The sequence below is a fragment of the Callospermophilus lateralis genome, chromosome 3 (genome assembly GCF_048772815.1).
Source record: "Callospermophilus lateralis isolate mCalLat2 chromosome 3, mCalLat2.hap1, whole genome shotgun sequence".
Taxonomy (NCBI): Eukaryota; Metazoa; Chordata; class Mammalia; order Rodentia; family Sciuridae; genus Callospermophilus; species Callospermophilus lateralis.
Genome location: NC_135307.1, coordinates 67199034 through 67224886, shown reverse-complemented (window position 1 = coordinate 67224886; position 25853 = coordinate 67199034). Strand labels below are relative to the sequence as shown.

The following is a 25853-nucleotide window of genomic DNA, read 5'->3' as shown; positions in this document are numbered from 1 at the left end:
AACAATTGTAACACCCTACATTCCCATTTGCTCAGCTTAGCCCTTTTTCTCCATTTCTCAATCAGAACTCTCATTAAAATAAACATTATTTGAAAACTTGAATTCGATGTCATGCTCCTACTCATGTGACAGGCCACCTACCAACAATTTCAGTCCATTGTGATGGAATTGATGAGATTCATAGGGGGAGATGGGAACAGTGAAATAAAAACAGTGCCTTGGAAAGAGCAGATAACTTTAACAGAAAGGAATATAAACTCATAAAGGTTCATTTGCCTCCCAATATAGCAAGCAAAGAAGGCTAACGGTAATACTTTTCACATGATCGAATTGTTATTTCAGTATATATTTGTTTGGTGTCTGTCCTGGACCAGGCTCTTTTGGGTACTGGAGACATGTCACAGATAAAACGTCTTTGGCTGAATGGTGCTGACGTTCCATTGGGAGAAGAGTGAGATGTTAAATAATAAATACAGCATATAAATAACTTACATAGAATGTTAAAAGGTGACCAGTGCGGAAGTAAAAAAAAGTAGAGCAGGACAAGAGGGAACAGGAGTTGGGGTGTTCCAGTTTTAAATGGTGTGGGTAGGGGAGTCATTAGGGAGGGGGTGTCATCTCAAGCAGAGATTTGATGGAGAGGAGAAGGTCATCTTTGTGGAAATCTGTGACAGGAGCATTTCTGGAAGAGGATAGCTAGTACCTAATGGGTCTGGAGAGACTGAGGGAAATAGGAGGCTGGTGTGTTGGCTCGGAATGAACAAGTGGGAAAGAGCTGGTGGCCGGATGGTGTTGGGCAGTGAGGCAAGAAGTCCCCACAAAGGTTTTAAGCAGAGGACTTTCCTCATCTGAGCTAACGTTTTAGCGGCATCATGGCTTGCTGGCAGTAATTCAGGTGGCGGTAATGGTGACTTGGTTCTTGGTGATGGTAATGGAGATAATGAGAAGTGGTCATATCCTGAATATATTTGGAAAGTGGACCTGTGAAGGTTTCCAAAGGCATTAGCTGTGAATTGTGAGAGAAAGAGAGGAGACACACAATGATGTAGGAGGGAAAATTGAGAGGATGGGTCCTTGAATCAGGCGGAGAGAGAGAAAGGTCCTCTGCATTGGGTGCTGCTGATGGGTCTGGTAAGATGAAGACAGAATCAGCCATTGGTTTTAGTGAGAAGAAGTCATTAATAACCTTGATTCACGGAGACCTGGGTGAGGGAACAGGTTCAGTGGAATGAAGAGGACCCGATTGATGTGAGATCAATTAAGAAAATGAGGAGGGGATTTGGACAATAAAAATAAATTGTTTTTGAGACTTTTTGCCACAAAGGGGATATGATTGTGGGGAACTGAGGTCAAGGTTGGTTTTTGGTTTTAAATGGGAGAATTACAAAGTGCATTTATAAGATTCTTAAGGTACTTCATTTCTAAAGAAGAGAAGTTCAGTGGATTAGACAAAGGGGAATGAAGGGAAGTGGGGAATGGGATTAGGAAAGACAGTAGAATGAATTGGGCATCACTTTCCTATGCTCACATATGAGTGAAAGGAGTCTATTGTGATAGGAATGGTCCAAAATGATACAGAAAAGAAAGGAACAAAATGTCCTTGCAGGTGCTGAGGGATAGGATCCAGCATGTGAGGGAAGAGACTGGCTTTAGCCATGAGCAAGGCTAGTTCATCTGTCCTTGTGGGTTGGTGGTAGAACATTTTGGTATGTTCTTAGTTGAGGGGTGGGATGATCACTAAGTGACTTGGAAAAGCAGGGTCTTGGCTGACAGTAAGGATGGGGGCAAACACTGGATGTTTGAGGAAGAAGGAGAAGTTGTGAAATTGCCATTTGAGGATGGGAGGGGCCAGGATAAGGTGACCACTGGACAGCATCGAGGTGGTCAGCACTCTTGGGGGCTTCTCCAGCCACATTCAACAGCATGCCTGTAGGATGAAGCGCCAAGCAAATACGAGATGGGTGAGGTGCCGTGGAGTGTCGGTAAAAATTGAGCATGGAATTTAAAATGGAAAAGGATGGAAGGAAGGATCTCAAGTGGTTGAGGGACAGTGAAAAGCAAGAATTGCCAGAGGGCTTAAAGGATTGTTGGAATTGGGCCACTAGTAGGCGCGATCTGATAGACAGGGAGTGATGTTAAAAGCAGGGTGCCAAATTGAGATTATGGAGGAGTTGTAGTTATTAGTAATGAAAAATATTGTGTGTGACCAGGACAGTGAGGGAGGCAGGGCAGAAGACACATTTATTGAAGAGAAATTCAAGAAATAGTGAGGCTAGGAGGTTGGAACTTCCATCGCTGTGAGTATTGAAATTGCCAACCATGAGACAGGGACTGTACTGGAGAGTGACAGTAGGGAAGAAGCTAAATTCATGCTGAAAGCCGGGCATGGTGGTGCACGTCTGTAATCCCAGCGGCTCTGGAGGCTGAGGCAGAAGTTCAAAGCCAGCCTCAGCAAGAGCGAGGCACTAAGCAACTCAGTGAGACCCTGTCTTTAAATAAAATACAAAATAGGTCTTGGGGGGTGTGGCTCCGTGGTTGAGTGCCCCTGAGTTCAATCCCCAGTACCCGCGCCTCCCCACCAAAAAAATAATGCAGAAATAATGCGAAATGATAGGCATGGTAGATGGCTTTTAACAGGCAGATAGTCTGATGATATCAGAGAAAGCGGGAGGGCTGCTGGGGAAGTTCCTGGAGGGAGAGCTGGGTTTCAACTGCAACAGGAGGCAAAGCCTCAATGTGAGAGACGATATGGGTGGGACCCAAGTGTGTGTGTGTGTGTGTGTGTGTGTGTGTGACTGTGTTTATGTTGACTGACATAAGCAGGGGTAAAGGGTGATGTGAGATGAACTCAGGTTGATGATAATGATGAGACTGTGAACACTGGGTGCAGGGATGGGTGGCCATCTGGATTCCTGCTTCTGCCTGTCTGTCAGGATGGAGGACTGGGGAAGGAAGCCCATCTCTTGTGTGCACCAAGGGACAATGGTATTTAATACTTTTTTACTGAGAAGAGAATAAATGAGAGAAATAGCTGGCACTTCCTTTGTTTACTGTGTGCCAGAGCCTCTGGCAAGTGCTTGGGGGGATCATTCAGTTCTCGGGATGGTCTTTAGAGGTCTGAAATGAGGTCTCAAGGTCTCACAGACATAGGATTCAAACCCAGGTCTCTGAGGAATCACAGCTCATTCACAGTTAATTCAGCCCCAGTGTATTCTCTAGGACAGATTTTCATCACAGATGTCAAGGCTGAACTGCAATGACCTTATAAACCTTTGAAAACAACTTCAGGGTCTAGGGTGTAGCTTAGTGGTAGAGTGCTTGTGTAACACGGGCAAGGGCCTAGGTTTGAGCCCTAATACCTCAAAAATAAAGAAATAAAATAAAAGCATAAAAATCTTCACATGTTCCAGGGTTACATTTACCTCAAGACTTTGTTTGGGGTTGGGACTCCTCGCTTTTTCTTGTATAGTACTATCAAGCCTGTCTATGAAGTTAACTGTTTTCTCAGTAAAAAGTGTTAAATACCATTATCCCTTTGCAATTAACCAGTGTTGGTTTTTTGTTTTGTTTTGTTTTGTTTTTTTTAATCTCATGTCAACATGCTATTTGTAAAACACCGTTTGGATGAATGTTCAAAATTTAGTCTAAGAACTAGAGCGTTGGTAAGCTTCTGCTATGATAGACTTAGAAGTTTGCTGTATTCCCCGGGCTCCTGAGGCTTCTCATTTTGCAACTATTTTTTTTCCCCTTTGGTAGCCAAACAGGAAGACACTCAGAAGAAAACCTTCACCTGCTGGATAAATTCACAGTTGGCCAAGGTGAGGAAAAAAGAGCAAATTAAGTTATGAAGACATTTGCTACTCTTCTCATTCCCTCAGCTTTGACTCCAAGGAGGCCATTAAAAAGATGGCACCTGTGACCTGTGAAAGGTTGCAGAATGTCTTTTCATGAGAGAATGTCACCTCTGCTGTGGTGTATTTGGTATTCTTTCTCAATACACATAAGGGGTTCTTTATGTGTAGGGGACGCTGTAGTAAAAAGTAGCAATGTCTCTTTCATCAGATGAAATAAAAATAATGATTCGTCTATACTGAGTGTTATATGGTAGGCACTATCCGGAATCTCTACATGTAACGATTATGAGGACTTAGGACATTTAAATGACTTCACAGCATTTCTGTGAGGTAGGTAGTATTATTCCCGATAAAGGTCAAGGAAGCTAAAGCACAGAGAAGTTATGCGGCTTGCCTATAGTGGCACAGCCTGTAAGTGATAGTGCTGGGATACAAGCCCAGGCAGTCTGGACTCAGAGGCCTTGATCATAATCTGTGTGCCACCCTACCTCTCTGTGATGCTGAGCACCTCGAATAACCTAAATGCAGGATGAATGAGTCCCTTACTAACACCGTTCCCTTTCCCAATACAATGGTTGTAGTTTGAACAAAGGGTAAATACATAAGCAGGTTACTACAGAAATGTAACCTGCTTTCTAAATGGGCCACTACTGGCTGATTTTGAATGTCTTTCATGTCACTTTTACAGACAGGTTTTAAGTTCTCGGGGAAAGCTCCACACAGAAAAGTATTGTGTTACTGGAAATTTGCCATGAAATAAATTAAGCCCACTATCTTTCTTACTATGGCTTGATGTGGAACTTTGCAGGGGCTTTGTCATTTTCTTAATTAAGAAGAAAATTGCTGCTGAATCTTAGCCTTTTTGAAGATACAAAGTGCATTTATGAGATTCTGAAGGTCCTGCATTTTTGATTTGATGATTTTTCAAATTATCTGAGTTTGATTATTTTCTTGTGTCCTTTTTCAGCACACCTCTCCATCAGTTATATCAGACTTATTCACAGACATTAGAAAGGGGCATGTCCTCTTGGATCTGCTAGAAGTACTCTCAGGACAGCAGTTGGTAAGATTTTATGTGACACAAAGAAACTTTTTGTTGATTTAAAAAATGCATTTCATATTTCTGAGTAATATATCTGTTTGAACTTCATAGCCTCGTGATAGAGGATCTAATACACACCAGTGTAGGCTCAATATAGAACATGCTCTGAAGTTCCTAGAAAACCAATCAGTGAGTATAAATTTCACCTGAAAATTTGCAGGAGTGATTATATTGCTATGGGATATTTTTTTTTCTTTTAATCTGCACTTCTTCATTTCCAGGTCAAGCTAATAAATGTCCACGTTGCTGATATTATAGAAGGAAACCCATCCATTATTCTTGGACTAATTTGGACAATTATACTGCACTTCCATGTAAGTAGTGTGATGATAGGAAAGTTACTTCTCTAATTCCCACAGTTTGAACTGAGTGGAATGCCATAACTGTCACTCAATGCCTGATTCAATCTTAAGCTTTTCCACAGAGAAGGTGCTCTGGAAATCTTAAATAGGCAGAAAATATGCAGAAGTCTTTTGCCAGTTTTTTTTTTTGTTGTTGTTGTTGTTCTTGCATTTCTTTTATTTTTTATTTTTTGGTACGGGGATTGAACTCAGGGGGCGCTTAACCACTGAACTATATCCCCAGCCCTATTTTGTGTTTTATTTAGAGACAGTCTCACTGAGTTTCTTAGTGCCTTGCATTTGCTGAGGCTGGCTTTGAAGTCATGATTCTCATGTCTCAGCCTCCCGAGCTGCTGGGATAATAGGCATGCGCCACTGAGACTGGCTTCCACAGAGATTTTTAAGCTCTTATGATAATCTGGCTATTGTACTAGGGCACATCAAGATATACTGACAGTTATAGTCCTGACTTTATGAAACTTATGACTGATAAATATTGTTCTTTTGGGTCTGGGATGTTGACTTAGTGTCAATTTCTCTGTACTACCTAAAAGATTGCATTTTTATGTATATTCATAATTACTTTAAAAATAATTTAAAAAATATGTGGGGAAGCCAATGCTTATTTTAGAAAAACTAGAATATAGCATAACTAATTTATATAAAATGTAACACATACAAACCCAGACTACATACTACTTTTGGATACATGCATTTGTATTTATGATAAACTAATATGCATAAAGATGATGAAGACTAAATTTAGGATGTGGTTTCTTTCCTCTTGGAAAAGAGGGAAATGGAATTAGAAAAAGCAACAAAACCAAATATGGTAAAATATTAAAATTTTATAATTCATGGGTATATTTATGAATTATCTTTTGAAGGCATGTAAAATATAATTAAAAATTTTAATGGATAATAAGAAAATCATTTATAATCCACCATAGATAACTATGATAAACAATTTGATGTACAATCTTCATGATGAGCAAGAATTAATATATATATATATATATATATATATATATATATATATATATATATTCATACATGTACAGTCTTTCCTCTGTATCCATGTATCCCACATCAATAGATTCAACCAATTTAGGCTATAAGATATTCAGAGACAAAATTCACAGATTTTTTTTCTTTTCATTATTTTTTAAATAATGTGGTAGAAAAATCACTTATATAACATTTACATTGTGTTAAGTATTATAAGTAATTGAGATGATATAAAGTATACAGAGGATGTACATAGTTATATGCATATACTTTGTCACTTTATATGAGGAATTTGAACATTTGATACCTGGAGGGATCCTGGAGCCAATCCCCCATAGATAACTAGGGACAACTGTGTATCTTAAACAAATGGGATCCTGTTATCCATACTGTTTGAAAACCCATTCTAATCAATACCTTTCTGAATTTATATATATTTTAATGGAGATATATATATATAATATTTCATTAATGAACTATCAGAATGCTCACAATTATTTGTGTTATAAGTCATTTTAAAAAAGAATACCCTTAAGATAAAACCTTTGTATACAACCTTAACTGTTTCTGTGAGCCAAATTCCACAAAATGGAATTGTGCCATAGGATTTACAAACTTGAACCTTTGCTTTAACATTTTACATTAACTTTTGTTGGTGACTAATACACATAGAGAAGCACAAAGAAGTCTTATGTATAGAGCTTGATGGATTTTCATAAATTATAAACACACCCATGTGGGTTGGGGGTATAGCTCAGTGGCAGAGCACTTGCTTAGTATATACAAGGCTCTGGATTCAATCCCTAGCACTGCAAAAAAATAGAATAGAGTTAAATCAATTTTTTAAAAGAGCACACCCACATAACTGTGATCAAAAATGAAATTGCAGAACTTTTCCAGCACCCCAGGTCTTCTCTCCAAGTCTGTCTTTCTTTCCTAAATATAACCAATACTTTGATCCTTATTATTGATTTGTTTAGCAGATTTTTTTGGGGGATTTGAATTCAGGGGTCTTTAACCACTGAGCCATTTCCCCAACCCTTTTTATGTTTTATTTTGAGACAGGGTCTCACTAAGTTGCTTAGGTTTCACTAATTTGCTGAAGCTGACTTTGAACTTGCTATCCTAGTGCCTCAGTTTCCTGAGTCACTGGGATAACAGGCATGTGCCACTGTGTCTGGCAGTTTAGCATCTTTAATTCCACAGAAAGCGAATTGTAAGTGTGTTCTCTTAAACACACTATACATTCTGTTGTGTCTGTTATTTCACTTCACATCCTTTGCAGGATTCATCTTGTTGTAACATGTGTCAATACATCTTTTATTTCCATTGCTGTGTGTGAACATACAGTTGTATGAATGTATCACAACTTCTTTATTATTCACTGTTGATGTGCATTTTTTTTTGTTGTTGTTGCTAGTTTTCAGCTCTTATAACAAGTCCACTCCCACTATAATGGCATGAATCCATTCATGAGGGCAAAACCCTCAAACCTAATCCCTTCTTAAAGGTCTTGCCTCCTAATTCTTCCAGGTTTCTAACACTTGAGCTTTGGGGACACTTGCAAACCATAGCAACTATTTACTGCTAAATGGTTTATTAATGGGATCATTTGATTTACATTCCCACTGGAACTGAGATTTCTAATTCAATCCTTGCTAACACTTGGCATTTAAAATTTTTTATTTTAGTTCTGATGTTGTGTGTAATGATTTGTAGAAGCTTTAAAATATATTCTAGATAAAAGTTCTGTTGGATACACATAAATTGCAAATAATTTCTCTGACTCTGTGGCTTGCCCTTTTAATTTTTTAATGAACAGACATTTATCATTTTAACATAGTTTGAATTTATCATCTTCTTTTATGGCCATTAGTTTTCACATCCTTTAAAACAGTGTTTTTCCTGTTGCCAGTATGTTGAAGATATTCTCTTACATAATTTTCTAGAACAGTTCTGTCCAGTAGGATTTTTCCTCTCTCCCTCTTTGGTTGTTGTGCTGGGGATTGAACTCAGAGCCTACTAGGGGAGCACTGTACCAGTGAGCCACATCCTCAGCCTTCAATAGAACTTTTCGTAATGATGGAAATGTTCCATAGCCGCACTGTACAAAACAGTAACCATAATCTCCATGGCTACTGAACTCTTGAAATGTGGCAGGTATGACTGAGGAACTGAATTTTAAATTTTAATTCATTAATTTAGATCTCACATGTGTCTAATGATGATCCTATTGGATATTGTAGTTCAAAAAACTTAATTGTCTCATATTTAGATATACAATCTTTCAACAATGGGGTTGATTTTTTTAGTATATATATATATATATATATATATATATATAATATATATATATATATACATACATACATGTATATATATTATTTTTAAGTTTTAGGTGGACACAGTATCTTTATTTTACATTTATGTGGTGCTGAGGGTCAAACCCAGTGCCTTGTGCATGCTAGGTGAGCACTCTACCACTGAGCCACAACCCCAGCCCCTTTTTTAGTATATTTTATTGAAGCAATCAAAAATTATTTTTTCCCATATGGCTACCCAGTTGATTCAACACTATTTATTGAAAAGGTCGTCATTTTTCTTCTCTACTATTGTAACACCTTCATAAATCAAGTAACCATAAATGGGTGACTCCCTTTTTAGATTACCTATTCTGTTTCATTATTTATCTTTGTACCAGTACTATACTATATTAATTCCTATAGCTACACAGTAAGTCTTGATATCTGATGGTGTATCTTTCCATCTTGTTCTTCAGAATTATCTTGGCTATTCTTTGCTCTTTGTATTTCCACCCAGAGTTTATAAATAACTTGTCAATTTCCTCATGCACACACACAATTTGCTGTGATTTTGATTAGGATTGAATATATGGAATGTTTTTGAAGAAATTGGTGTCTTTAAAATATTGCTTCTTCTAATTAATATAATTTAATTATTGTTCTGTTTAGAATATACTCTGATTTCTCATTTGGTCCACACATTTATACGAATCTATTGCTTAATTGCCAAGTATTTGGTGATTTTTGTTTGTTTCATCTTCATCATGAAATAAAATTTTAGTGTGGTCAGAGAATATCATCTGAATGATTTCAATTTTACAAAATTGTCAAGACTTAGCTGGGTATGGGGGTGCATCCTGTAATCCCTGTAACTCAGGAGGCTGAGGCAGAAGGATGGCAAGTTCAAGGCCAGCCTCAGCAATTTAGGGAGGACCTAGGGAACTTAGAAAGATTCTTTCTCAAAATAAAAAGGGCTGGAGATTTAGTTCAGAGGTAAAGCTCCCCTACCCCTCTGCCCCCCCCCCAAAAAAAGCTGAGGCTTACTTTAATGACTTAGCATGGTCAATTTTAGTTTATATTTTAAAAGAATAGTGGTTTTGGGGCTGGGGATATGGCTCAAGTGGTAGCGCGCTCGCCTAGCATGCTTGGGGCACTGGGTTCAGTTCTCAGTACCACATAAAAATAAAAATAAAGATATGTGTCCACCTTAAAAAAAAAAAGAATATTGGTTTTGCCATTTTAATTACAGTGCCTATCATCAATGCCAATCAGATGAAGTTTGTTAATTTTGTTGGTCACATCTATAATTATAATTAATTAATTTATTTTTATTTTTAAAAAATATTTATTTTTTAGTGTTTTAGGTGGTCACAATATCTTTATTTTATTTTTATGTGGTCCTGAGAATCGAACCCAGTTCCTCATGTATGCTAGGCGAGCGCGCTACCACTTGAGCCACATCCCGAGCCTCTAATTAGTTTATTTTTGAGATGGGGTCTTGCTGTGTTTCCCAGACTGGTTCAAACTCCTGGGATCAAGGGACCTCCTGCCTCAGCCTTCAGAGTACAGGGACTATAGGCATATGCCATGTACCTGGCTCATGTATTACTATTGATTATATGGTTATTGTGTCAATTTTGATAAAAATATATTAAATACTTCTGTTTGTGGATTTATCTTTTTAAGTTTTGGATAAACATTAGCATGTTGCCGCCCCCCACCAAATTTGAACCAATTGCTGTGTTTACTAAGGATATGAATATCCAGTTTCTCATAGCTGGGTATGGTGGCACATGCCTATAATCCCAGCTACTCTGGAGGCTGAGGCAGGAGAATCGTAAGTTCCAAGCTAGCCTGGGCAACTTAGAAAGACCTTGTCTCAAAATTTTAAAAAAGACTATAGATATAGCTCAGTGGTAGATAGTGGTTGCATAAAATGCTCAAAATTCTGGGTTTGATTCTAGTACTTAAAAAAAAAAAAGTAGTTTCTCTTATTTTTACCATCACTGGATGTGATTTTTTTTAACCTGTGTTATAAAGAAAAAACTATCCTTTCATTGAATATATTTAGCATTCTTAAATTACTTATTATTATATTTTTGGTACCAGGGATTGACTCAAGGTGCTTAATGAGTAAAACATTAAGAGTAAAACTGAGTAAAACATCTCCAGCCCTTTTATGTATTTTATTTAAAGACAGGGTCTCACTGAGTTGCTTAGGCCCTCGCTAACTTGCTGAAGCTGGCTTTGAACTTGCGATCCTCCTGCCTCAGCCTCTCAAGCCACCAGGATTATAGGTGTGCACCACCATGCCAGGCTAGCTTTCTTAAATTACTACTGGAATGTACTTAATGGCAATTTTATTTTTTTTCTTGGGACTTGTTTTCCATATGGTTAATTGTTTTTATTTCCTGCATGTACGTTCTTTTAAAAAAAAAAAAAAAAAAAAATATATATATATATATATATATATATATATATGTATAAATATATATATATAAATATTTAGTTGTCAATGGACCTTTATTTTAATATATTTTAAATATATACATATATTTAAAATAAATTTATAAAATATATTTAAAATATATTAAAATAAATATTAAAATAAATATATATATATTTAGTTGTCAATGGACCTTTATTTTACTTATGTATATGAATTGCTGAGAATCACATCCAGGGCTTCACACATGGTAGGCCAGTCCTGTACCACTGAGCTACAACCCCACCCACTGTTTTAAAAGTATTTTTAGTGGTAGATGGACACAGTACCTTTATTTTATTTATTTATATGTGATGCTGAGGATCAAACCCAGTGCCTCACACATGCTAGGCAAGCACTCCACAACTGAGCCACAACCCTAGCCCTGTACATTTGTTCTTGATGTTTAATGATTCAGGTGCATTTTGATTGGTTCAGTCTCTAAAGATATTGCAGCCCAGGAGCTAAGTTTAGTTTAGTTTGGCAAATGTTGGGCTTCAGGGAAGTGCTCCGTAACCAGGTCAGGGAATGAATGGATGGTTGCCTTCTATGTGGGATGCCAGGAATGACCCAAGTCTAGATGAAAGTATGCAAAGCCAAAGTATGACCTAGATGATAAATGCTGTTACTGAAGGATTTGTCCAGAGCTCCTTTACCAAGAGTTAGCTGTCACTATTACAGAATACCTTTTGGTCTTCTTTTGTCTGAGGATTTTGGTTCAGTCCTGGTAACGTGTTTTTATACATGATGACAATCATGCTTTCCTTAGATTGAGGATCTTGCCCAGTCTGATTCTTGCAATTACAATCAACCTTCCCCGCATGATATGAGTGTGGCTGATTCATCTCCTACCTCAAGTCCTCCAGCAAAGAGATGCCTCAAAGTCCAAGAGCGATGGCAGTTGTCTGCAAAGAAAGTTCTTCTCTTGTGGGCTCAAGACAAATGTGCCAGGTAAGTTCTTTGCTGGGATCCAGAGAGACACAGGGCAGTCGTTTCCACTAACACAGTGACTTCCAGGCCTGAAGATCAGGCCTGACTGGGTTTAACAGCTACCCCAAGGCCTCCTACACCTAAAGAGAAAATTCTATCTCCCTTCATTTTTCAGTGAGTGTTCCAAATATGGAAGTTCATGAGCTTGGCCAGTTTTGGTTTTGAAGGCCAGAAATATCTGGGTAAACTTACTCCCATTGCTGTGTTTAGGTGGTCTGCTGTTGTGTGGAAATTTTCTTCTTCGGGCACTATTCTTCTGTGCATCTGCAGGATAGGTTTAGATTTAAGGGATTTTACCACACTATGAGATCTTTGAAAGTTAAACCATGTCTTATCTAAAACTGCATGTACAAAAAGCATTATCATATCATATTTGATTTATGAATAAATAACCTTTATATCCTTTCAAAGCCTCGTATTTTTACCACAGTGTTTCTTTTCTCCGTGTCTGTCCCTCATTACTTTTCAACTCTACAGCTGATGCTAAACTTAAGGTGCAGCACCTCTTAAGTGATTTGTCTTGATTTATTCTTTTTGGCCATCATTGGTGATATTTTTTAGGTGACTTGTATTTCGATATTCTGTAGTTTTTCTGGGACTCAGATATAAGACTATATTGTAGTATGTTGTGTTTTCTTCTTAGTGAAACACATGAATCTGGCTGCATTCTCTATTTCTAAGTGAGCTTAGATCCTGTCAATCAGTCCCCAGCCTAACGGTGCGCTCTCTGAAGACCTGGCAGTGACATCTTTGTGGTACTGGCTTCAGCTCATCAATGCAGAACTAACCTCAGGGCCTGGTGCTCTGTTGATACAGTGCCTGCTGCTCAATGATGAGCTGGTTCTGGCCCTCTCAGTCCCATGGAAAGGGTCTGGGCCTGTCCTCAGCTCTGAACTACATTCCTTTAGCCATTAGTTTAACTTACTGTCTTGGAGCACAAGCTGAACCCAGAAGACCTGGGTTTGAAGTCCTAGCTCCCAGTACTTTCTAACTGATAATTCAGTTAATATGGCCTAATCTCTCTCGCTCTCATTTTCTTTCTCCCTCCCTCTCTTCCTCTCCTGCCTCCCCTTTCCTCCCCCTCCCTTCCCCACTCCTTTTCCAGGGCTCTGATGGAACCCAGGGCCTCATGCATGCTAGGCAAGCACTATACCTCTGAGCTACACCCCCAGCCTTACTGAGTAGCTTTTGTCTAGTGAATCTTTGTTTTTTTATGAGAGAGTAAAGGAAATTATAGTTGTTCTGGAATATTTCTCAAATTTTGTTGGCAGCCGTACTTGTAAAAGACTTCCTCTTGTAAAATATAGAGAAATATAATATACAAATGTGTTGAATGAGTGATTCAAAATCTATAGATACATACAGTAAGCCCCTATTATGTGCTGAGCAGAGTTTGGCAAGTGAGTCTGCCATGGTAAACCAGAAAAGCAAGGCCTTGCCTCTCAGGGACCTGCATCCTGATGAGGGAAACAGATAAAGAACTGTGATAATTAGAGTTGGCAACAAGCTGAGGCAGGATTTATGCTGTGGTCAGAATTGTTGATGGTTAGAGAGAGGATGGCCAGGCAGGGCCTCTCTGGGGAGGGCCCTTGGAACTGAGACCCCGAGGGGAAGGCTTTGAGGGGAAGGCTTCGGTGGAAGTGTGAAAGTCTGTGAGAAAGCATTCCAGTGTGAGGAGTGTGGCTTTGACATCAGGAGGGAGGCCAGGGTGGCCACAGCACTGTAAGAGCAGGGGACATGCAGAGATGGGAGAGGTAGAGGGCCCTTGAGGGCCTGAGAGGTTATTATGCATAAGATTTGCCATTTTCACCATTTTTAAGTGTACAGTTCAGTGGCATTCAGTACGTCGCTGTGCAGCCTTGACCGGCCAGCCACATCAGAACGTCTTTCATCTTGCACAACTGAAATTTTTTACCTGTTAAACAACAACTATTCATTCTTTTTTCCCCACTCTAGTCCCTGGCATCTACCATTCTACTTTTTTTGTTTTCTTCTTATTTTAATTTTTGTGAGTACTTGGGTTTGAGCCCAGAGGCACTTAACCACTGAGCCACCTCCCTAGCCGTTTTTAATTTTTATTTTGAGACAGGGTCCTGCTAAGTTGTTTAGGGCCTTGCTAAGTTGCTGAGGCTGGCATTGAACTTGTGATCCTCTGCCTCAGCCTCCTGAGCTGCTAGGATTACAGGCATGTGCTACCCTGCCCAGCCACCGTCCTCCTTTCTGTCCTGATGTACTTGTCTACTCTGGCTGCCCTGTGTGAGTGGAATCATACAGTATGTGTCCTTTATAGCTGGCTTAATTCATTTGGATTCATCCACGTCACAGCTCATCTTAGCATTTCCTGCCTTCCTTAGGCCAATCTTCCACTGTATAGACCACATTTCGTTTGCCCATTTATTCACAATGCAGACTTTTAAGCCAAGGAATGGCCAAGTCCATCTATCCTGTGGGCTACTAGCTATTGATGAGGTCCGATTTGTCACTTAATTGCTCCAGTGAGAAGAAAAATTGTTTTCTCAATTGAAGGATCATAACAGAAGGTGAAAGACTAGAGTCAGTCTTGAGCCAACAGCTTGTGCATGAAGAGTATTGAACTTGAATGTGTATCATTATCATCTTGGGGGCTTTTAAAGATGCGGATTTCGGGCCCACTTCTAGAGTGATTCATTAGGTTGTGGAGAATGGCCTGAGAATTTGCATTTCTAGCACTATAGCAGAGGTGCAGTTTAACTTATGCTTTAATTTGACTAGAAGATAAAAAGTTTTTGTAGAATGGTTATATTGGTTATTTGGTTCACTGAAACGTTTTAATTACTATTGAATATAGTGGGAGTGTTTTGATCTATTATTTTTAACAGTGTGTATCATGTTGTTCTGCAATAGATATGAGTCTGTCAGTGTGACAGATTTTAAGTCAAGCTGGAGAAATGGGATGGCTTTTTTGGCTGTCATTCATGCCTTGCGACCAGACCTAATTGACATGAAGAGTATGAAGCATCGATCCAACAAGGACAATCTGAAAGAGGCCTTTGGAATTGCAGAACGAGAATTAAAAATCCCCAAATTGCTGGATCCAGAAGGTAAAGAAGCTTCTTTTTAAAACAATTTTTGTAAAGGTTCAGCATGAAGTTGATTTGAAACTAATATCTCTATGTAAGCAAACACGGCAACATTATATTTTAGTCCTAGAGGATTTAGCTTAAACTCTTTATTGAATTTCATGAAATGAGAAATTCCTACCAATTAGTTAATAACTTCAGTAATATTAGGGGTGGAGCCACAGCTGGAAGCAGACAATGACTTTATTGGAATAATTTGAGCCTTGGTCTTAATATCCTTCTATTGTGTTCTTCTTGATCTTGTTATTTCTGTTGTAAATCCCTCATGAGATGTTTCTTTGAGTCTTTAATTATGGTTGTTATGTATCTCCCCTTTCCATTCCCTCCTCCTATTAAAACAGAACTTCTAGGAACAGAAACTGCTGCTCTCTCTGCTGTCCTCACTAGAAAGCCCTAAATACTGTGCCAGTTATATTTGCAGAGATTACTATCAAATCATAATTTATTTTAACGTCATTAAATCAAGACTTTAAAAGCAAGATTAAAATGATTTCTTTCTGAAAAGCACTTTACTTTGAATTCTGTTGTTTCATAAACAAAACGACATTAAAAACAAAAGTCTGTGCTGGAGGTATATAGCTCAGTGGTAGAGCTTGTGTTTAGCATGCACAAAACCCTGGTTAAGTCCTCAGCCCTAAAAGAAAAAAGGGTTAAAGTAATAAAAAGAGGTATAGAGAGTTAGTGAAAGTTATAATGAACCAACAGATCAAGAGATAAAAATTCGAGTCTCAGCTTTATCACCAGGGCATATATTGTAAATGTTCAGTGGCTGGCTCTCCAGAACAATGTGAAACACACACATCTAAACATGTCATAAATTTTGCTGAGGTAAAAGATATGTAGGACACAGTTTGTCAATAATAATATATGATATGCATTATAAATTTCAAATAGCCCCAAAGTGCTAGTTGGATTTTGTCAAGCTCTTACAATCCATCTGTAGGCAACATGGGGCTGCAGTTTGCTGAGCATGTGTAGTTCTTACATGAACTATACTTTGGTTGATAATTTCCTTTATGTTAATGATTAAGTGGAATAGCAACAAGGAATGTCAAAATTTCACTTGTTCTTCAGTGTGACATGAGTTATTGCTTTGCTAAGTCAAATACTGGAAAAATATTTCTTGAATTTTTTATAGTATCACAGTGTAAGAGCTACAGATAGGACATACTTTTAGGATTTATGTATATCCTTAACAATTTCTCCATCCATTTTTTAGCATTCAACAAAGGAACAATCAAGCTCTCTTTTTTTTTTTTTTTTTTGGTGCAAATACAACTGATATGGCTGATTTCAAGTTGCTGTCATGAAGTCACTGAGCATAGATTTGGGAAAAAATGTGGAGCAGCACACCATCATACAAATGCAATGGACATAAATAACCCTATCCATAAATGCTAGTAAAATGCAAATATAGTAATTGGGGAATGATAAGTTTTGAGTATTTGTCACCTTTGCTTTTAATAGCATTTAATTGTATATTTACATAATTTAATTTTTAAAAAATTTTTAAAAATTTTTTGTTTGTTCTAATTAGTTATACATGATAGCAGAATGCATTTTGATTTATTGTACACATTTCTCTGATTGTACATAATGTAGAGTTGCACCACATGTGCAGTCATACATGTAACTAGGGTAATGATGTTCATCTCATTCCACCATCTTTCCTGCCCCCTATACCTCCACCCTTTCCCTCCCTCCCCTCATAGTTTAACTTTTAATGATGACTATTTTTAAAAAACAGATTACAAAACTACTGAACATTTAATATTCAGCTCTCAAATTAGTGTGAGCCAGCTGGCTCCTGTACACCAGTGGCCAGGTCACTGGGGATTTGTCATATATATATATATATATATATATATATATATATATATATATTTATTTATTATTATTATTAAAAATAATTTTTTGTTTTTGGTGCTAAGGATTGAATTCACAACATCTTGCATGCTAAGCTTTCTTTCTACCATTGAGCTATACCCTCAGCCCAATGTTTTTGGTTTTAAGCAGTTTTATTGAGATATAATTCACATAGCATATAATTTAGCCATTTAAGGGTACAACTTAAGGTAATATATTCACAATATTGTTTGACCATCACCACTATCAATTGTAGAGCATTTTCATCACCCTATAAGGAAACTCTGGGACCATTAGCAGTCACTCTCCATCTTCCAACTTCCCCATGCCAATTCTGAACATTTCACTTACATGAAATCATAAAATATGTGATCTTTTGTGACTGTCTACTTTAAATTTGCATAATGTTTCCAAGATTCCCCCATGCTATAGCAAGTATTGATACTTAATCCCTCTATTTATTTATTTAATCTTTTATTCATTTTATTTTTTAAATACATGACAGCAGTGGAATGCATTATAATTCTTATTACACATATAGAATACAATTTTTCATATCTCTGTATATAAAGTCCTCCATTTATTTTTTAATTGGATATTTATTTATTTTGGTATAGGGATTTAACCCAGGGGCAATTTACCATGGAGCTTCATCCCCAGCCCTTTTTAAATTTTTTATTTTGAAACAGGGTCTCACTAAGTTGCTTAGGGCCTTGCTAAGTTGCTGAGGCTGGTCTTGAACTTGAGATCCTCCTGTCTCAGCCCCACAAGCTACTGTGATTACAAGTGTGTGCCACCATGCCTGGCTTCATTTATTTTTAAACAAGTTTCATTTTTTATAAAAGTTTTAGACTTTAAAAAAGTTGAAAATATAGTACAGTAAGTTTCCACATACCCTACACCAGTTTCCTCATTCTTAAAATTTTTCATTATATGGTACATTTGTTGTAACTAAAGAACCAATAGTGACATATCATTACAATTAAAAGCCATGCTTTCTTTGAATTTCTTTAGTTTTTACTTAATGACCTTTTTCTCTTTCAGAATGCTCCCTGGGACCATATTACATTTAGTTATCTTGTCTCCTAGACAACTCTTGACTGGACTGTTTCTTACGCTTTTTTGTTTTTTATGACCTTGACAGTTTTGTGGATTGCTGGTCAGGCATTTGCAGGAGGTCCCTTTATTACAACTGGTTTCATATTTTTTCCCTCATAATCAGTGTATTCGTGGGTTCTTGGGAAGAAGGCCTAGAGGCAAGATGCTGTTTTTTTAAAATTTATTCTAATTAATTATATAAGACAATAGAATGCAGAATGTTACTCAGCCTTAAAGAAGAATGAAATTATGGCATTTGTAAGTAAATGGATGGAGCTGGAGAAATATTATTCGAAGAGAAATAAGCTAAACCTCAAAACCAAGATGCTATTCTTATCACATTGGTTCAAGGGTACGTGCTATCCCCAGTGTGGCTTGTCACTGTTGATGCTGACCTCGACCACCTGACTGAGATAAAAATGTCCCTCGGGTTTGTCTGCTGTGAAGTTTCCCCCTCTCCTTCATATTGTACTCTTTGCAGGGAAACCACTGTGTAGCCCATATTTAGGTGAATAAGGCTGGCCCTCCTTGATGGAAGGGTATTAACAGGTCTTCTACATAGGAGATTTGTCTGTTTTCCATTTATTATTACTTTTTTATTCATGCATTTATTTATAAGACTATGTGCTTGTTGATATTTTATTTTATACTTGGCAATTGTACTCCAATACTATTTTGTTTATTTTAGAGCTCGATTCTTTTTTTTTTTTTAAAGTTTGTTTTAAGATAAAAGCATTGGCTATTGGGAGGTCTTTCAGTTGGCTCCTGTGTTCCTTGGATGTATCCCCATCTACCTGGGGTCTGCCTGTTTGGTTTTCACGAGAGTTCAATATTTATTGAGATAATATTTTATTCTTTCTTTTTTTGATCCTTGGGATTGAACTCAGAGCCTAGTGCATATTAAACATGTGCTGTACCATTGAGTTACACCCCCATCCAAATTAGGTGACATCTCTAAATTCACAATTAGGATAATGATTCTACATTTCTGTATATCAATTTGGGGATTGGTCTGGTTTCATGTTGTTGTTGTTGTTGTTCTTTTTTTTTTTCAATGTAGTTCTTGATTAATTCTTGTTGACTTTTATTCCTGTTTTTTTGTCTTTCCTCTCTTTTTACCTTTTTAAAATTTCCTCTCCATCTTTATCTTTCTCTTTTCCTTTTTTTTTTTTTACTTTTTGTTAGATATTTTTTCTTTATTTTTCTCATACTTTGTTCTAATTTCTTATTTCTGATTATTGTCCTTTAAAAAAGCTTACATTATGATTCTTCAAATCTTCACTCTTAGGATGAAAATTTCTCTCTCTCTCTCTTTCTCTTTTGGAGCTGGGGTCTTTCTGTGTTTGTTGTGTACCTGTCCTTGAACTTCTGGGCTTAGTGTTCCTCCTGCCTTATCCTCTTTAATGGTTGTATTTTTTTTCTATTTTAGTATGTGCAAATAATTAGGCAATTAATAGAACAGGCAATATAATAAAAATTTCCTGGGCTGGAGTTGTGGCTCAGCGGTAGAGCGCTCACCTAGCATGTTTGAGGCCCTGGGTTCGATCCTCAGCACCACATAAAAATAAATAAATAAAATGAAGGTATTGTGTCCAACTACAACTAAAAGATAAATATTAAAAAAAGAAACAAATTTCCTCTGTATGAATGATTGCCCACAATTTATTGTAGTTTAAATAGTAGCTCAAAAATGTGAGATGCATTATGACTATTTATGCAAACCAAACATCGTAGTCATATTTGATTAAGGGACCTGTCCTCTGACACAATTTTGTTAAACTATTTAATCTTCATGCATCATGGCTTCATATAAAATGAGAAGTCTAAAAAAGGATATTTAGTCAAGCCAGTATCATTATTTTATGCATCTCTTGATATTTACACCTCTTCCATCGAAAACAGAATAACTCGACTCTTAGGAATCCTTCCTATATTGAAACCTCAGCCCCAAGTTTTTATTGATAGCTTTTATATGCTTACTGCCTTGTGTGATATTATTTGTTCATGGATTAAATTTACTTTCTCCTTTAGCTGACTTATAGCACTCTTTGGGCCTAGTGAACAGGCTCACTAAAACATCCTAGTGTGTTATATCTGTCATTTATTTTTCTCCTAGCCATCAACACCTTGAGGGGCAGACAGTGCCTGAGAGCATCTAGCATCTACTTGTTGAATGAACAAAGGGATGAATCATAAGGTCCCTAAGGGCAAGGACTGTACCTGATACACCTTTGTAGCTCCTGCCTTTTACCGCCTTTGTTAGCTCTCTATGTGTTGCATTGAATTTAACTGAATTAATAAGTAGAGAGGATTTCCTTTTCAGTATGACATATTAGTTGTTTTGGTAACAAAGACACATCCCCAAATGAAGTGTTTTGTCTATGGCAAATTGAATCTCTTTCTTTGTGATTTTATGATTCACTTGATTTATTATATTCCTGGAGAAGTCCTGCACTTAAACAATTTAAAACCATTTTGACTCTCTGGGAAGTCCCTGTTTTTCGAACTTATTTTGCAAGGGACTTCTTTAATACAACATGGGGGAATTTCTGCACCATGTCTCTAGAAAGGGAAATGCTTTAATTTTCTTCTCTCTACCTTCTTGAATACTTATGGCCTCACACATATAGCATCATAGAAACTTTGTAACTAGGAGACTGAGGCTGTGTACATACCCATGCCAGAATTGCACAGATGTGGCCCTAGATATAAGCCCTGTGCACAATGTTGGAGCAAGGTTGAATGAGCAGAGATTGCATGGTTACTCAGCTACTTTAGTTCAAGAGCCTGTGAACCCAATGGCATAGGCTGTGGCATAGCTTGCACTTGAGTATTCATTATAGTAAATTAACATCTACAGCTAATTGATAGTGTGGTATATCTTGCAGACGTGGATGTTGTTAACCCCGATGAAAAGTCAATCATGACCTATGTGGCACAGTTTCTGCAATATTCCAAGGATGCTTCTCGGACTGGAGATATGACTCAGGTATGTCTTTATCACTATAAATGAAGTCATTTTGTTATATATGACTACTGGTTTAATTTTTAAAAATTGGGCTATGATTTTCATACAGAATTTAATTATATAGATCAGTGATTTTTTTTTTTTTTTTTTTGTATCAGGGATTCACCCAGGATGCTCAACCACTGAGTCACATCCCAGCTCTTTAATTTAAAGCAAAAAAAAAAAAAAAAGAAAATTTTTTTTTTCCATTTTGAGACAGGGTCTCGCCAAGTTGTTTAGGGCCTCTATAAATTGCTGAGGCTGACATTGAACTTGCAGTCCTCCTGCCTCAACCTCCCAGGCTGCTGGGATTACATGTGTGCGCCACTATGCCTGGTTTAGATCAGTTGGTTTTGACAAATGCATATACCCTTGTAAACCATTATGATGTGAAACAATGTTACCTACAACATTCCATTGTGCCTCTTGTCTTATTATTCATCCCAGACAGCCAGTATTCTAATTTCTTTCACTGTAATTCGTTTTTCTATCCTTTTTTTCCTAAGGTAAAAGTGATAACTTCTTAAGCTTTACTGAATTACCTAAAAATGAATTTTAGCCAGGTGTGGTGGCACATGCCTGTAATCCCAGCAACTTGGGAGGCTGAGGCAGAAGTTCACAAGTTTGAGGCCAGCCTTATCAGCAATTTAGTAAGGCCTTAAGTAACTTAGTGAGACCTTGTCACAAAATAAAAACATAAAAAGGTCTGGGGATGTTGCCCAGTGTTTAAATGCCCCTGGATTTAGTCCTTGGCACCTAAATAAAGAAATTAATTGTTAATCTACATTTCATTTTATTTATTGCTTTATTGGGACAAATTAAATGGAGCTAGGTTTTAAACAATTTTGGAGTTATTTGAATTTTTGTGTATTATAACTTTTATTCACTTTATTGATATAAAATTCATACACCATAAAATACAATTATTTAAAGTGTATGGTACCATGTTTTTTGGAGTATTTACATGATAATGCAACCATTATCATCATCATCTAATTTTAGCACATTTCCATTTTGCCTCTGTTTTAGCTTCATGTAAATGGAACTGTGTAATTTGTATAAATGGAAGCATTGTGTTCTACCTTTGATCCTTGTTTGTTGAGATATTCTTGAAATACTAGTAGAGTACCATTTGATTATTCAGTATTTCCCTTTTACTTTCAGTCTGTTACACAGTGTGGGTAGAAATTTCATAAAAATCACTGAGCTGAAAAGAAGCCCTTATTCTGATTCTTATTCTGATTCTGTGAAGATACACGAGTGCTGGGAAGTCAGTGAAATGTTCATGAATATTATTTTCAAATTTATTTCAAATTCCTTTCTCAGATGTGTTTACATACATTTTATTTGACAAACTGGGCCTCTGTTTTTCCAGCTGTGGTGTTTGAGGCAAGGAGCCAGATTGTTGCTGACTCTGGAGGCTCAAGCTGAGGCTCGGCTTCTAACTCAGTTCACTTGTTTCTGACCTGCTGAGGAGCTACTCTTTTCTAATTAATTTTCATATTAAAAAAATAAAATGAAAAATTCAACTGTCCATGAAATTAAATGCAAAAAAACCCCACTCTTGCCTACTAGATAAAACTCAAATGAAGTTTAAAAAAAAAATTAGAAATAAGGTGTGACTTCTGCTTTATCCTCTAGCATTAAAGTCTGCTTCCAAATATAAGCAAGCTACCACCTAAGCAAGAATTGAATCTAAGAAAAGAATAATTTTTGCTCACTTCCATGTGATAGCACCATCAAAACTTTTAGTAGAGTTATTTTAGGACCTTTAAAACGTTCAAGATATTTTTGATGCCAGTGCTTTTCTCAGGAAGTGAACATCTCTTGAGTTCTTCCCTATTTAGATTAATTGGAAAGCACTCTTCTAAAATGCCTACTATAAAGCAGTGATTTGGGATAATGTTCTCTGAAATTGAATAATAGAAATGCATGGGCCAAAAACAGAGGGGCATTGCTTGCTTCTCTTTTTTTTTTTTTTTTAAGTACATTCTGATGTTTAGATGTTAGTTTCAATCTATTTTAAAATTTAAGGTGTTGTATGAATAAGCAAAATTATTCTTTGGCACTGAGTCATTGGAGTGTTATGATGACATTATTTCACTGATGTTTCAAGGTGTTAATTTTATTGTTGACACAAAAGGTCGTCAAGTCTATTTAGGGGAGAGCTTAAATGTGTATGTGTGTGTGTGTAAATTACAGAGCAAGGTAAAAGACGCTATGGCCTGGCTAACTCTGCAAGAGAAAAAGCTACAGGAGGCACTGAAGGAGTCAGAAGGCAAGACCTACTTTAAAAAGTATCATGTAAGTGTGACTTTAAATACCTATTTGTATGTAGTTTACTCTTTTAGGGAAGAATAGTAAATACCTTTTTAGAAAACTCTAAGTTAAATATTTAAATACTAAATCAACTCCAGGTTTCAGGGCTGAATAATAGGATAGTGCTTCTGAAACTTTAATGTGCATATGAATCACAGTGCAATCTTGTTTAAATGCATTTTTAGATTCAGTAGTTCTGGGGCAGGGATTTTGCATTTCCAGCAAAGTCCCTGCTATTGTGGATGGCGCTGGTACTTGGAGTACTTTGCAGCAAGGTTCTACTACAACACGAGTTGAGTGGCTGCAAAAGAGACCATCTGGCCCATAAAGCCATCTTTACTGTCTTGCCCCTTACAATGAAAGTTCTCCAATCCCTGGTTTATAGCAGAACATGCTTTTTTGAAAAAAAAAAAAAGTTTTTTCTTAGCTGTAGTTAGACATAATACCTTTGTTTTATTTATTTATTTTTATTTGGTGCTGAGGATCGAACCCAGTGCCTTGCATGTGCTAGAGGAGGGCTCCACCGCTGAGCCACAACCCCAGCCCCAGAACATGCTTTTTTATTATGAATATTGAATGAAAGGAAAAATCAGGAAATGAGCAATGGGGCATCCCAGAATTCTAATACAGCCTCAACCAAGGAGTCCTTTGGGAAATAATGACAACTATTATTATTATTATTTCTTTTTGGTGCTAAGGATTAAATCTAGGACCTTGTGTGTGCTACAGTGCTTTGCCACAGGGCTATATCCCCAGACCTAATGATAACTTTCATCATTATCACCATATATTGAGTATTGCTATGTGCCAGGCACCTTGCTAATAAGTACTTTACAGGTTAAGACATCTTGCTGAGTTTGGTGTTGTTATTTCAGTTTGATAGATGAAGATAATAAGGTTGGGAGAGAGTAAATGACTTATCTAAGGTTATGTAGCTACTAAAGGGTAGGAGTAGGGTTTTATTAGAGTGTAGCTTTAAACTTCTTGCTCTTTTTATATCCTGTTGCTGTTCCAGGGTAAGTGGGTATTCATTGTAGATTTTTTTTTTTTTTCCAGTACTGGGATTGAACCCAGAGGGGCTCTGCCATGAGCAACATCCCATCCTTTTTTATTTTTTTTTTCTGTTTGTGGTACTAGGGATTTAACCCAGGGGTGCTTTACCACTAAGCCACTTCTGAGTCCTCATTATTTTTCTTTCTTTATTTTTTTTGTGCATTCCAGGGCTTTGTGCATTCCAGGCAAGCACTCTACCAATGGAGCTATATCCCCAGCCCCACCCCCATTAATTTTTACAGTGAGATAGTGGGCTTTGAACTAGTTTTCGTCTTTCTTCAGCCTCCCAAGTAGCTGGGATTCCTAGTGTATACCACCATTCCTGGCTAAGCCATTTTATTTTGAGACAAGTTCTCACCAAATTGCTGAGGGACTTGTGAAATTGCTGAGGCTGGCTTTGAACGACTTATCCTTCTCCCTCACCCTCCAGAGTTGCCCTGCCAGACTTAGCCTGGAACTTTCATCCTTCTGACTCGGCCTCCTCAGGGCTCCTGGTCACTATGATTAGAAGCGTTTGTTCTCATTATAGAATCTTGAAGGAGCCAAGGTGAAGGTGTCTGAGTCCCATTTCTTAGAGTCCCTTGTCTATGCAGTTCTGTGTTTCCTACCATCTCTCTGTTCTGGATAAGCTGGGATGTTATTCATGTGTCCTCACAGGTGAGGGAGATGGGTGAATCTGTGAGGTGAGGGAGATGGGTGAATCCAGCCTCCACAACTCTAATACTCAACAGGTGTGTGATCTGTGACCATACCATTGTTTTCATTGAAGCCATCGGGGAAAGAAGAGACAAGACTTTCTCATCTTCCTTTGGTTGAAGCAGTATAGAAGTCTTGTGCTTCTTAGCTCTGGTCTAAGATTCTTCTTGTTGACCAAATGCTCAGTGTTCAATGGAAGTGTATCGTTCAGGCACACATCTTTGATTTAGGAATGTATAATAGATTCATGTTTTCTAAATAAAAGGGCTTCATGGAGTTACTAATTATCAGAAAGAAGTTAAATAAATTAATTATCCCTTGGTTTGTGCATAGTTTTTTGTTTTTTTTTCCTGATGCAGAGTCTCACTATGTTGAACTCTTGGGCTCAAACAATCCTCCCATCTCACCTCCTGAGCAGCTGGACTAAAAGAATGTGCCACCAGTCCCATCTCATATAAAATTCAATTAGAAATAATCAGTAATTCTATAAATAATATTTATAGAATTAATAACTCTTTTTTTGCCTTCAGTGCTGGGAATTAAACACAGGAGTACTCTACCACTGAACTACATCATCAGCCCTTTTTATTTTTTTATTTTGAGATAGGGTCT

General features: G+C 37.3%; 1 protein-coding gene across 5 annotated transcripts in view; it reads left to right on the top strand.

Annotated features, from left to right (window-relative positions):
• Syne2 (spectrin repeat containing nuclear envelope protein 2) overlaps positions 1-25853 on the top strand; it is a 336103-nt gene that overhangs the window by 81465 nt on the left and 228785 nt on the right. For all 5 annotated transcript variants that reach the window (XM_077109148.1, XM_077109147.1, XM_076850387.2 and 2 more), the window contains exons 3-10: positions 3757-3818; positions 4822-4917; positions 5008-5085; positions 5178-5270; positions 11863-12044; positions 14967-15163; positions 21055-21155; positions 23376-23477. In XM_077109148.1, the coding sequence (XP_076965263.1) occupies positions 3757-3818; positions 4822-4917; positions 5008-5085; positions 5178-5270; positions 11863-12044; positions 14967-15163; positions 21055-21155; positions 23376-23477 (911 nt within the window). The remainder of the gene's footprint in view (positions 1-3756; positions 3819-4821; positions 4918-5007; positions 5086-5177; positions 5271-11862; positions 12045-14966; positions 15164-21054; positions 21156-23375; positions 23478-25853) is intronic.